The 13,900-nt window shown below is 42.1% G+C and overlaps 2 protein-coding genes across 5 annotated transcripts in view; one reads left to right on the forward strand and one right to left on the reverse strand.

Annotated features, from left to right (window-relative positions):
- Positions 1–604: 604 nt before the first annotated feature.
- Positions 605–10,377, reverse strand: NHLRC3 (NHL repeat containing 3). 3 transcript variants are annotated; one of them, XM_081547761.1, is made up of 8 exons: positions 10,062–10,377; positions 9,506–9,664; positions 9,068–9,215; positions 6,127–6,327; positions 5,348–5,439; positions 4,125–4,237; positions 2,905–3,132; positions 605–2,473 (listed from the first exon to the last, which is right to left on the reverse strand). In XM_081547761.1, the coding sequence occupies exons 1-8, from the start codon at positions 10,143–10,145 to the stop codon at positions 2,401–2,403; spliced, it is 1,098 nt and encodes a 365-aa protein (XP_081403887.1). In that variant the 5' UTR covers positions 10,146–10,377; the 3' UTR covers positions 605–2,400. The 3 variants fall into 3 exon arrangements, with proteins under 3 accessions (XP_081403887.1, XP_081403888.1, XP_081403889.1); XM_081547762.1 differs by lacking the exon at positions 605–2,473 and having other exon boundaries at positions 2,637–3,132; XM_081547763.1 differs by lacking the exons at positions 605–2,473; positions 6,127–6,327 and having other exon boundaries at positions 2,637–3,132.
- Positions 10,378–10,661: 284 nt separating this feature from the next.
- PROSER1 (proline and serine rich 1) overlaps positions 10,662–13,900 on the forward strand; it is a 28,091-nt gene continuing 24,852 nt past the window's right edge. For both annotated transcript variants that reach the window (XM_081547759.1, XM_081547760.1), the window contains exon 1: positions 10,662–11,533. In XM_081547759.1, the coding sequence (XP_081403885.1) occupies positions 11,489–11,533 (45 nt within the window). In that variant the 5' untranslated portion in view covers positions 10,662–11,488. The remainder of the gene's footprint in view (positions 11,534–13,900) is intronic.

Here is a 13,900-nt window from a genome sequence, read left to right on the forward strand (position 1 = left end):
CCAGTTTTAATGGTGGCTATACAATCGATCCTGTTTTAAAATCCAGTAATGTTTACAATCAACAAAGGCAAAATGGAAGTCGAGCCTTGATTGCTTTTGACCTAGCAGCCTCATTGCTTGAAGCTGTTAATATGGCTTGAGCTTTACAAAGTATATAGGTCTCCTTAGCTTCTCATCAGACTGCATGTATGCTCTGATGGACAAACATTCCAATCTAAAGGCTCAATGTGTTAGTGGAGGTTAAGAAAAATTACATGTAGCCTTGGTTTTCTTTTTTTTTAGCCTTGGTTTTCTAACTTAGAACACTCTACCCCTCTCTCCCAGAATCGATCTAGACAGTAAAGGCATAAAGAGATTCCATTTCTAATGCAAAACTAGTTAGCTAGTTACCACTATCATTTGTACCCATCCACCATCTTAAAGCCACAATCTCTCCCAATATTTACCCACTTCAGCCCTCACTTCACATGTGAATGAAGAGGAGGATATACTCTCAGTATCAACCAGTGATTTCATGATCACTGAAATTCTTCAATGGCATAATTATAGACTGCTTTTATAACAACAAAATCAAAAGTTAACTGGAAAACCAGACAATACTGCATTTTCTTTGCAAAATTTTTATTTAACAGAAAATACAATGCATTTCTCAATTAATTTAACCAATTAATCCAGAGGAAAAAGGTGAAATACCATGATTACAAGTATGCTAATAAACACTTTTAGCAAGGTCCATGGAAATAATACTTTCGCCAAGTTTTACAAGAATCTGGCATAAAACAAAGTTAAATACAACATTTTTGAAATGATAAAATCTAACCTATATTCCTTCAAAGAGACATCTGCACTTCTTGAGTTGACTTGAAAGCAAAACAAACAAAACCTCAAATTATTTCTCTTCATCCAAGTAGATTTATTATTTGGCTAACTGCATAAATTTATAGCATTTTGATAAATGCAAAATTAAGGCAAAACTGATAGCTGGTATCAGGTAAACAGCACATTTAGAAGGACCTTTTCTAATATGCCTTCAATGTACTTGGAACTACAAAATCCAAAGGACACATCTGTACCTAGTGCACACGTGAACCTCACTATTGCACATCTGAACCTCACAGCCTTCCTCCGAAACACAATGACAGTCCAATTTTACTGAAGAGAAAATGAAGGGGACTCGTTCAGGTCACACAGCTTAATCAGTGGCACAAGCACACTTACTAATGGCCTTGGAGCACAGGACAGAGTTCCGCTGGTAGATTACTGTAAAGCACTGGGATAAAGAGGCTTCCCTGGCAGCTCAGACAGTAAAGAATCTGCCTGCAATGCAGGAGACCTGGGTTCAATCCCTGGGTCGGGAAGATCCCCTGCAGAAGGGAATGGCAACTTGCCTGGAGAATCCCATGGACAGAGAAGCCTGGTGGGCTACAGTCCACAGGGTCACAAAGAGTTGGACATGACTGAGTGACTAACACACGACACATGATTAGGATAAAGAGGGAGGCTGATACGAGAAAAGGCAAAGAATGATGTGAGAGAGACTGTAATATGGCAAGTTTCCTTCTGAGAATAAACTAGAACAAATTGAAAAAAATGACCTTAATTGGGAGGCTAATATTCAGACCAAACGGGTTAAAAAAAAAGATGCAGAAAGAAAAAAGCAGGAAATTATTCATTTTAATAGCGCCAAGTGTTTGGCACACCCCCTCATATAAATAAATCTAAAACTTCTTTGAGGTAGACAAAAGTTAGGAATGGACAGAGTTCACGTAAAAAAAAGAAAAAGGAAAAAAGGAAGAGGCACTGAGAAGAGGACCTATTTTTCAAGCTACCTTTAAAAAAATTCTAGTGATTTTTAAGATCCCCTTTGGTAAAGGGCTTAGACACTAGCCATTTTATTCCTACGTTTAAGGATTGAGATTATGCATCTTAGAGCTAAAGCAGCGGTCCCAACCTTTTTGGTACCAGGGACTAGTTTCGTGGAAGACAATTTTTCCAGAGACTGGGAGGTGGGGAGGATGATTTCAGGGTGATTCAAGTGCGTTACATTCATTTGTGCACTTTATTTCTAAACTAATGCTCCTGCTGATCTGACAGGCGGTACCAACCTGTCCACAGCCCAAAGACTGGGGACCCCTGAGCTAAACAACCAAAGCCAAGTTGGGCCTTTAAAAGAAAGCCTGCTGAGGTTCACAGCAAGGGTGCAACTTTTTCTAACTTCTCTACCTGGACCACATGGTTTTCTCCTCCTCAGTTTCTCAGGTTGGAGCTGAAACTGATTCCCCTGCAAAGACCCCTCAACTCAGACCTGTCGCTCCTCCTTCCAGAGGTCCAACCACACGTGTCACTGTCACGTCATGTGGACCGTAAGCTACTCAAAGGCAGGCAGACAACCCTGCCTCTTCACGTCTGCATCTTCAGGGCCCGGCGCCCTGTGGGTTCTTGTGAATCAAGATCCCATCTCTCAAGCAGTTTCATTGTTTATGAAGCAAATAAAGAGAAAGTTTGTGTTGCTTATATGAAATTCAATAAATTATGCTGCAAACCCATGTTAATTTCTCTGTTTCCCCTCCGGGACAAATGAGTCTAGAGGGCAAACTACTGGGTTATCACCTTAGTTCCTCTTTCCCATCCTATTCTTCATTAGTTACATTTCTTTAAAATATCCTGTGCACTCACAAGAGGAACTAAGTCACAAGAATGCCCCTCAACCTGGTTCATGATATAAAAACATGTATCTCTCTGACACGGGGTTAGGCAAAAATAAACAAATCCTTGTGCCTCAACATCAGTTGAGAGTATCTAACAGCAAATTTGAGAATCTGAGGATCTGATTCCAACTGAAAAACCTCCAGAAAAACAAAACAAAACAAAACCAACAGTTATGAACTGAATAAAGAGAAATACTTATTCACGGGGATGTATTTTTGCACTTGCTTTGCTCCGATTTCAGCTACATAGATGGCTCCAGTCTCCCTGCTGACTTCTAAGAGATGTGGGGAGACCTGATCGGCCAGCTGGATCGTGCTAACCACAGAGCAGTTGCCAATGTTTCCTACCGGGGGCGCTGCCAGGATTAAGAGCCGGCTCAGATTCAGCTGGGCCACAACCACGTATTTCCCATCAGGAGTAAACCTGAGGAGGAGATGTCACACCATCAACCGTGCAAAACTAACATAAATGTTCATTTTTCAATACACGTACGTATCCCTACAATATTATATCTTGTACGATATGCTGTACAAGGACCCACCTGCTGAAGGGTTCTTTTAAAGGACATTTAAAATTGACCTGACTCTGCCCCTGAGGGAACAAGAGATTTGTGATGATTGATTCAGCCAAAGATTAGCTTACTACTTTTTTTTTAAACTTTTTATTTTACACTGGAGTATAGCCGATTAACAGTGTTGTGGTGGTTTCAGGTGGGCAGAAAAGGGATTCAGCCATTCATATCCATGTATCCATTCTCCCCCAAATTCCCCTTCCATCCAGGTTGACACATAACATTGAGCAGAGTATTAAAAATAACACACAAAAAAACTAATGGAGAAAATAATGGAGAATTGGTGTCCAGCTGGGTCTGAAACTATAGACTCTAGGTTTTACTTTTTATTCTATGTTTAAAAATACACTGCACCTCAAAAGCAGAAGCTGCAAGGACCAGCCTTTATTATCTCAAACACGTGGATCCCATAGCATGGGAGTTGAACAGCTTGCACTCGGCCTGGGCTGGGGGCTTCCTAGATGGTGCTAGTGATAAAGAACCTGCCTGCCCTTACAGAACTGTTCCTGTATGGACAGGAACTGCAAGAGACAAGGGTTCTATCCCTGGGTCAGGAAGATCCCCTGCAGGAGGGCATGGCAAGCCACTCCTATATTCTTGCCTGCATGGACAGAGGAGCCTGGTGGCTACAGTCCACAGGGTTGCAGAGTCAGACACGACTGAAGCTACTGAGCACTGTGTCTGGGATCTGAAACATGATTACATGTTCTCTGAGTACTTCTTTCCTTCCCCCTTTTCCCTGCTTAAAATTCACAACAAACATTTTAAACTTTCAGCTAGCTCTTCAGAGAAACTAACACAATGCAAATCAAACAAGCATTTAAAGACAAAAAGAAATGATTACCTGACTGCAGAAGGCCCCTCTTCTGAGAAACACTTATTCCACTCTCCTAACCAATCCCCGGTGTCTTTATCAAACACTTGAAGTCTTTTATTGCCTCGGTCAGCCACCCACACCTGCGAACGCAGAAAGACGGCGACTGGATGATGTTCACATCATAATGAAAAAGAAGGAAAAAGAAGAGGGGGAAAGAAGGACTGTTTGCTTTCAGTAGTTTCATAAGCACTCCCATTGAGGGCTTAGAGGACCCCAAAGAAGAGCATGTTAAAGCCCCATATTCAGATAAGAAATTCAACTGCAGAAAGGTTAAGTGCTTCGGAGTGAGCTTACAATAGGCGGGAGAGCCACATGCGGCCCTGACCCAAAGCCTAGCACGTTCTGGCTGCTATACTAAGCATCTGGCTAACTAACAGCTGGAGTGCTCCACTGTGATGCAGACCAGGAGACACTGAGAAGTACTCACTCACTCCCTCCTCTAACAAGCGTTTGCTATCACTGAGTCCCTCCAACCTCTCGGTTCCTGGGTCAGCCAACAAGACCAAGATGTGGAAAAGCAGGCTGCATCTTTAAGGGCTGAGGCCAGTGGGAAGGCAGCTGTTCACTCATACTGGATCCTTAAACTTCCACCCTATCTATGAGGGTTTGTCCAAAGTGCCAAAGCACTTAAAGAGGAAGCTTGGGAGATTTTAGTGACATATAAAGCAGGATAACAGTAGGTTTCACTTAGGTTTTCGACAGGTTGACCTGAGTTCTTCAGGAAACTGGTACTGTAATATAGGAAGGCAGACTGGCTCTAAGTGACATTCGGTGTACTGGGTTTGATGTACCCACGGCATACATAACAGTGAAATGGATCTTGGTTTTGTTTTCTTCTTCATCTTTTGGCTGTCCCAAACAGCATGCGGGATCCCAGTTCCCCAACCAGGGATTGAACTGCACCCCCTGTATTGGAGGCATGGAGGCTAACCACTGGATGGCCAGGGAAGTCTCAGTGAAATGGGTTCTAATGACATGTGATCAGGGCTGCAGAGGTATGTAAGAGAGTACGTGGGTATACCCCATCCTGGAGGAATTGCCCAGACACCCTGAGATACACACATTCACTAACATACATGCACATCCAGGTGTGCAGACAGGCATATGTACACCAAGATCCATATACATTGCTACATGCCCCGCCCCCGTATAATCAGCCAGTCTAGACACAGATCAGACCGTATATTTACCCGACCAGTGGAATCAACTGTAACACTGTGGGGTATGTTGAACTTGGCAGGCCCTGTTCCATTTTCTCCACGCAGCCAAAGGATCATGAAATCTACACATGGTAAACATATCTGGTTGGTACAGCATGCAGAATACCTTATGCATTAGCATGTTATATTGTATGTCATGAATTACAAACTATTCAATTATATCCCAAGCTGATTATGCCTTCCTGGCTTTCTGTTTACACACCCATTTGCCTAATTTACATGCTTTAAAAAAATTCCTTCTGTTTCAAGCAATTAATCTGCTTCTTCAATGGCTGTCTCCATAACGCAAATATCATTGTTTAGGGTTCATGCCAACCTCTCCTTCAAACTGGTTCCCCCTCATAATCAATATGTTATTTGGTATTACCTTGTCTCTGAGCTTACAAATTACGATTTCATAGGTGGCCATTTTTAATGCCCCTGTATCGTATTGAAGATGTCCCTCTCGTTCCCACCCCCCAAAAAAGAGACACGCCCAAGTCTCAAATCTCCAAAGCTGTGACCTTATTGGAAACTGGGCCTTTGCAGATACAGTTAAGGATCTTGGGGTGGAGATCATACTGGATTTAGAGTGGACCCAGTGACCAATGCCCTTGTAAGAGAAAGGGGAGGAGGTGTGAAGACACAGGGACACACAGAGAAGGAAATGTGAAGACAGAGGCACTGACTGAAGTTCTGCTGATCAGACAAATTAGACCCAACTAACTGAGTGATATTCTTAGAACACCACACAAAACTAAGCCACGTACCTTGGGACAATTTGATCAACCTGTTATTCAATCCTCCATCTCCATCCACAATGTAAATATCTCCTGTGTCGTCTACGTGTAATTCTGCAGGGTTATCAAACTGCAGGGGATTCAAACCAGTGCCTTTTTTGCCTGGGGTCCCCAAAACTTGAACAAGATCACCAAAGGAATTGTATTTTTTAATAGTATGACCATAGAATCCTATAAAGACAAACAGGCATATTTCACAAATAAAACCACTGCACAAACATTTACATTTTCAAGTAAGCTGAGAGCAAAAAATTTGACAAAAATTAAACGGCAATAAAAAGCGTAAATGCTAATAATTAAATATATTATATTTGACAAGCAACAAAGCTTCATTAGTTATAGCCAAATCTATTCACAAATTAGAATCTCATGTACTCCAAAATAAGTAGATTCTAAATAAAATAAATACAACCAAAGAGAACTGACTCCTAAAACAGAAGGCTCATGATGTAAAAGTATTGGTACATCGCTTTCTTTTTTTATCTTATGACTTTCAATAAACATTATTTGGACAACAAAATCAAGACACTGCTGCTGCTACTGCTGCTAAGTCGCTTCAGTCGTGTCCGACTCTGTGAGACCCCATAGACGGCAGCCCACCAGGCTCCGCCATCCCTGGGATTCTCCAGGCAAGAATACTGGAGTGGGTTGCCATTTCCTTCTCCAGTGCATGAAACGGAAAAGTGAAAGTGAAGTCGCTCAGTCATGTCCGACTCTTAGAGACCCCATGGACCGTAGCCTACCAGGCTCCTCCGTCCATGGGATTTTCCAAGCAAGAGTACTGGAGTGGGGTGCCATTGCCTTCTCCGAATCAAGACACATCTATACATATAACTGAATCACTCTGCTGTACACCTGAAACTAACAGAACATTCGTTAATCAACTATACTCAGGTGTAAAGTTTAAAAAGAAAAAGGAATCATAAGAAAAGAACATCAAGAAGAACCTGAACAACTTATATTTGAAAACTGTTATTTCAGTTACTCATGGGCACATCTCCAGTTTTCAGTAGCTCAATGAAAAAGTTCATTTTAATACAGACACACATATCTATTTTTGTGTTAATTTTTTAAAGTTTTTTTTAATTGAAGTAACATTGGCTTATAATAATACTGACTTTTTTTAAGCCACATTTTCTCCAAGTGGAAACAAATACAAAATTTAACTCATTAGCTTTTCTTTCCTAAACAAGGAATAAATCTTTCCATAGAGTTAAAATTATCTTACAAGCAAAACATAAACTGGAATATTAATAAACAAGGAAAAACCATAAAGCAGTTAACAGAAACCAACTTGAAGGCATATCAAGACCAACTAACTGGTAGGCATTCAAATGATAAACTGGAAACAATGTGAATCAGCTTGCATTACATCCTATCTTGACAATTTATTATTATACTTGTTTTGGAGAGTTGAGCTAAACTTTGTAGCAATAATTAAGACAGCAAAACAGTAAAGAAAACAAGCTTCAAAGTCTCTAAGGAACTGGAAAAAGGATACCAGTAAATAGTGTTTTTTTTTTTTAAATGGCTAACATGCAGCCATGTTTTAACTAAAGAGCATTTATTCTTTGAAATATAGGAATAGAAAAACTGTCTTCAGATCTCTGCATGGAAAAACAAGCTATAATGGAAAGAATGAAAGCAAAATGTGTGTTCTTTTTATTTCCGGGAACCAGTGAAGTATTTTATAAAACAGGATCACATGAATGGAAGGAAGTAAAAAGTAAAGGCCTCCTTTTAACAGTGAATCCCGAAATGGGAAGAAAAAAAAAAAAGAAGCAAAAATAGTCAAACTTCAGTAAGGTTTAACAATGAGCTCAGAAGTAACCTAGATTTTCTGATTTAACCAAAATCTTACCATCCAAAATATAGCTTGAACTAAAGGACTCATGGTCTGAGGCTCAGAAATCTTCTGGGTACTGAGAACAGATATGGTTAGTGTACTTTTCACAAAACCTGAAACCTCTTTAATTCCAAAATGGTATCTGAATTAGCCCAAAGTGGGGAAACAGAATGACCTTCAAGCCATGAACTTATCTGGCACCAGACTAGAAATATTTTAAGATCTCTTTCTTGCCTGAGATCCTGAAATAATACCAGGTTATCTCTTGAATCATCTTACCTTAAATCACAAACACAGGCAAACGGCTATCTCTGAACACTTATCTCACAGCTGTAACTTCAACTGTGCTTACTTTGGCAGCATGTGTGTGTCCCAGGTCACTTCAGTCGTGTCTGACTCTCTGCGACTCTATGGACTGTAGCTCGCCAGGCTCCCTGGTTCATGGGATTCTCCAGACGAGAATACTGAAGTGGGTTGCCATGCCCTCCCCCAGGGGATCTTCCCACCTTAGGGATCAAACTCGAGTCTCTTATGTCTCCTGCATTGACAGGTGGATTCTTTACCACTAGCACCGCCTGCACACTCTACTAAAATTATTTAATGGAAAGGTTTCAGATATGCTCAAGTCAGTAGGACTTCAGAAGCATTCACACCACCAGCAGTTTCTGCAAATCTTGCACTCTGGGAAAGAAAGCAGTTCTGGTTTCTCAACAAAATCTCTCAGACAAGTGGTAAAGGAAAACAACAGGCAAAAACCCCACTTACTAGCTTTTAGAGACTACCATTTTATTTGGCTTCATAGAAGTAGTCTAAGAAGAGCAACTGATATTTTAACATGCAAAAGTCCCGGGACAAGTCAAAGGAAAGATCACAATAATGATAGCCTCCTTGTTAAATCTCTCAATTATATATAACGACAATATAAACATTTAGAAAGACGATTTCACAAATCACTGAAGAAATTACAAACAGATTTGGCCACTTTGATTTTAAAATGGACAAGCAAGAACATGGGCAAAGAGGAGGTTTCTAGCAAGATAATTTAAGAGATATTACTACACATACCACTTCCTACATCCGTGATCCAGACGGATTTTTCCTGTGGTGTACTGGATGCAAATATACCATGAGGTGTGTCAACTGTAAAATTCCAGGCTCGTAGGAAATATCCATTCTCTGTGAACACTAATACCTTTGGGATGTTATCCCCTCTCTGAAGGTATACAAAAATAACTGCTTAGATAGGATCAGTTTTAAGGAAGCAATCATTATTTTCACAACGAGAAACAGAAGTCAAAGATTAAGCAAGAAATGATGTAATGGTTACAAAACCAAACAATATTAACCTATCAAGCTCAAAACCAAAACACTAACTTTAACTAAAAAAAACAAATTCCACAATTCGCGTAACATAAACGTATACAGATACTTAGTACAGTAACATAGGTAAGCTGTTTGCTTTGCGTTCATAACTTTGAAAACAAAAATCCCAGTTTTACTTACCTGGGCTACATAAACCAATCCGTTGAGGGAGTCAACTGCAACACAAAATGTTGCTCCAGTGAAGTATTCTGAATACTTCGGCCAATCCACATCCAGCCGGTAAAGAATCTCCTCAGCTCTCCAGGAAATTTTAAAAGCCAAGTGCAGATGTGGTGGGAGCTGGGGAGGAGGAGAAAATAAGGAAACTGACAGTGTACTTCCCTGGTGGTTCAGACGGTAAAGAATCTGTCTGCGATGCAGGAGACCAAGGTTCTCTCCCTGGGTGGGGAAGATCCCCTGGAAGAGGGCATGGCAACCCACTCCAGTATTCTTGCTTGGAGAATCCCATGGACGGAGGAGCCCAGCTGGCTACAGTCCATAAGGTCGCAAAGAGTGAGACCCGACCGAACACACACACTTGACAAGCTTTTTAACGCTAAGGGGCAAAGCGTCGGCGGTTCGGCCTCAGGGGCAGTTTTGAGACGAGCCAGTGAGAGAACCAGCTCCATCTGCATCCCAAGACCACCTCCCAAGAGTGCTACTACCCGAAAAGCCATTTCCTAACCATCCAGCTCACCCGAGAGGCACAGAACTGCGAATGCAAAACCAGAAGCGCTAGGAAGAAGCCAGCGCCGGCTATGCAGACCCAGAATCTCGTCATGACCGGACGGGAAGCCTGGCGCCGGAGAAGGACTGGCAGGCGGCTGGGGGCCGGAGGACAGCCTCAGGTCCTCGTTGTTCGTCGCTGCAGTGAGTTATTAGCTCCAAAGCGCCTTCCCTGGATGCCCGAGGTTTCACAACCAGAAAGCGCCGGACACCAGAGCGAAACACACTCCGCACAGGGATTCCGCATTCCCAACGCGTTCCCTCTCCGCCTCCACGTCACGAGCCCCGGGCTTACCACGTGACCGCCCTTCCGCAGATCCAAGCTGTGGACCTCTCCAGTCCACTAAAGTCGGGGTGCCCGTGGATATGCCTTAACCACTCGACGTACATTCTTTTAAATTCGGACTTACCAATCAGAAACGAGAACAATCAAACTCTAGAATTAAGGCGTGACCCCCCAAAAAATAACTTTTAGGCTTTGGGAAGGACGTCTACCGCATCCAATTCCGAGACGTACAGGCACCTGACAGGAACACCTACATTCCCACACCAGGACCCCTTCTTGGCTCTCAGGATAGAGGAGCCTAATCTGGCGGCGCAGAGTTGAGTTGACTCGGTCGCGACGGGCTGCATCGAAGGTCCCCCACGAGCCGGGGGAAGCCGTGGGGGTAACCAGGAAGCGCTCCCGGCGCTGTTGGCGCTGCGGTGTTCGGGAGCCCCCCTACCAGAAACCTTGACCCCCTTCGCCCGGCTCCCAGTGCTCGCCGGCCGCCGGCCCGCTCCCGGAAGCGGTGGCAGCTGGTAACAAAGAGCCGGCCAGGCCGCCGCTGCCTGGGCTGCGGGACCCAGGAGTCCGGCGGTAGCTGCGGGAAGTGAGCGAGAGCCGGGCCATGAGGCCAGCTTCGCGGCGGTGAGGGGCGGCCGAGGCGCTGGTGCGGGCCGAGAAGCCGGTGCTTCCCTTCTCGCCGGCCGCGGGACTCGGGGCGCGGGTGCCTCTGCTTCTCGGGCCACTAAACCCGGAAGGCGGCTTCCCCGATCTTCCTCCGGCGGCGCCTGGCCTTGAGCTGCGGGGACAGACGCTCTGCCTCGGGCCGCCGAACGCCGGGTTTTCTCTGCGGGCCTCAGAGGACCCGGCTCTTCCCCGAGCGGTCCTGAAGCTTTGTGTAAAGAAGCCGGGGAAGCCTGACGGGTTTTGTTTTGTTTTTTAATAAAAAGTTTTTATAAGTTCCCATTTTTAGACATTTTTGCAGACTTTGAAGCCCTCTACCTCTTGCGCATCCTTCCTCCTGCTCCTTGAGTCTTTTTCCTTAGCTGGAAACATTTTTTACTCTCGGAGTGGACGGAGGATGAATGTTTTGTAATTGTAACTGTTAAAACCTCGTCGAGATAGTAGTCAAGATGGACAAAAAGTCCTTTGAAATGGTGCTGGATGAAATTAGAAAGGTAATTGCACTTAATTCGTTCCATCTATGAGTTACGAATTCTCATTATTTGTTCTCTTGGGGGACTGCGAGCAGATTGTGTAAAATACAGATTTAAGGATTGCAAAACTGGTTGGAATTTTAACGTCTAGTGTAGGAGTTTATATCTTGATACGTTTCACGATACAAAACGGAGATTTTTGCTAAGTCTAAGCTGCTTGAGAATCAGACCGGTATTGCGGAGCTTAGATTCAGAGCCCTCGGTTCCCAAGCCCGCCCTACAAGTCTTAAATCACTGTACTTTTGGATAATTGATTTCGTATTTCTGAACAGATTTCCTCATCTTTCAGTAACATTAAGAATGAATGAAAACTAGAAATAGGTAGAAAGTTTCTTTAACGGTGGTTATGACGACAGGATTTTTAAGTTTGAGTGTAAGCAGACTGTATTTGTTGCCTCGGCGGGACAAAGTTAGTATCCTAATAAAAAGTGTGGCATTAAGCTTAAAGGCAGATTCTTAGGAATGAGCTTCAATAACTCGCATTTCAAAACTTTTTTCCTTCTGCTTGCCAGGTTTTTGCTTCGTTTTGAGACTATTGTAGGTAGTTACATACCACTAGACAGCAAAAAAAAAAAAAAATGGAATGTAGTCTTGAGGCTTAACAGTATTTTAAGTGCAAAAAGTTAAGCCTTTACAAAATTAAACCTGAAAAGACTGACTAACCATTGGTATATTAATACAGGGTCCTTTGCTTAGAATTTCAGGGCCGTTTCCTCGCCATTTTCATATTTTCAAGACCTTTGATTGAGGTGGAAAGACTTGTTACCTTGTGCACTGGTGATTATTATTTCAGCTTATGAAATTATTAATAAAATTGCCTGTTTTTCTTCATTCTGTGTAAAGCAAAATGCTGTTTTCCTTCATCCTTTGTAAATTTTTTTTTTCAAACTTGCATGTTAGGTTAACATTTGTAGTGCTATTGAGTACTCTCTTTGAATCAAAATAAAATTTCTGCTTTTGCAAATCCAATTTGCCCAGTGAAAATCTGCAATAAAATGTCAGCCTGCCAACTATATACTTAGAGTTTGCCACAATTTGTTCATGAGCTGATGTTAAACTACCGTTTATGAGAAAACAATTTGTTCAGGGAGAGGAGTCGATTTCTTTTGGAAGCTATAGGGTGTTTGTATATTCTCTCCCTGCTAAATTGTGGGAAGATGACATAGTAAACACTAATGAAAGGAATAGGAAATTTTCTAGAGATTAAAATCAAATTCATCAAATTAAATTAGCAAAATCAAATTAATTAGCCCCCAACTAAAATAAATAAATTTATAAAAAAAAATCAAATTCATAACAACATAAGTCTATTATTTCTGGTCTGAAATCAAGATGTATCTTTTTCTGCCTTTGCCAAATAATTAGATACATCAACATAGTACTAGGTTATTAAAATGGGATAAAAATATAGTGTATCTAAGTATGAGAGTTACTGTTGGTTTTTCAAAATTGCTCTCAGACTTGTAAGCCAGTTTAAACCAGGTAATCTCTTCCTCTGTCACCATTATGTCTAGGTAATACTAGCTGTCACTATTGTCATTTAAAAACAAAGGCATGTAAGAAGACGCTAGAAAAAGAAATAGGAAGAATAAAAGAGGGGGAAAAGCAATATGTAATCCGCTTTCTAAGAAGAAGCTAATAATAATATTCATTATTGAGCATTTACAGAGTGTGCCTGTTCTAAGCAGTTTCTCCATGCGTTATTTGATTTAATCTGCCTAAGAGCTCTCGAGGTATAGGTTCTATATCCCTCATTTTACAGATGGCAAGTCTAGTCTCTGGAGGTTAACTAGCCAGCTCAAAGTTACCCAGCTGATAAGGGAGGGGGTTCAGTATTCAAAGTCAGGGATTCTGACTCCAGGCTTTGGTGGTGTGCCTGGGGATACAGCTGGGCCTCTCAGGTGCTGATGAAAGAATTAAGACATGACTTGGCATCAACACAGTCCAGGATTTGGGCCAGAAACTTGCTTTTGATTGTGTCCAATAATGGCAATAATAAACTCCCAAGAGTACATTATCCAGAATCCCATTCCCTTCCCTTTTTCATGAAAATTCAACTGCTGAGCCCCCTGCGTGTTTCTCTGTTGACTGGTCGTGGTGTTCTAGCAGCATGATGCATGTGGAAAGTAAAATTATGATTGTTGTGGAGTGACTACAAAGGGATTAGTTGATTTTTTTTTTTTTTTGCGGGGGAGTATGATTGACCGTAATTCTACGGTCCATATTTCTATATACTAGAAAGTACTATGTACTAGTACTGTCCATATTTCTATCTACTAGAAAGTGACCCCTACAGTAAATCTAGTTACCATCTGGCACCATACAAAG

Source organism: Giraffa tippelskirchi, chromosome 12, assembly GCF_054371585.1.
Source record: "Giraffa tippelskirchi isolate mGirTip1 chromosome 12, T2T-mGirTip1v1.2.pri, whole genome shotgun sequence".
Lineage (NCBI taxonomy): Eukaryota > Metazoa > Chordata > Mammalia > Artiodactyla > Giraffidae > Giraffa > Giraffa tippelskirchi.

Bases quoted from the DNA above. Each gene is read 5' to 3' on its own strand.
- NHLRC3 (XM_081547761.1), bottom strand. From the start codon at position 10,145: ATGACGAGATTCTGGGTCTGCATAGCCGGCGCTGGCTTCTTCCTAGCG. The intron at 6,328-9,067 runs GTATGTGTAGTA...TTGTCTTTATAG, and splicing joins GATCACGGATGTAGGAAGTG to GATTCTATGGTCATACTATT. The intron at 5,440-6,126 runs GTACGTGGCTTA...TACCATGTGTAG, and splicing joins GTTGATCAAATTGTCCCAAG to ATTTCATGATCCTTTGGCTG.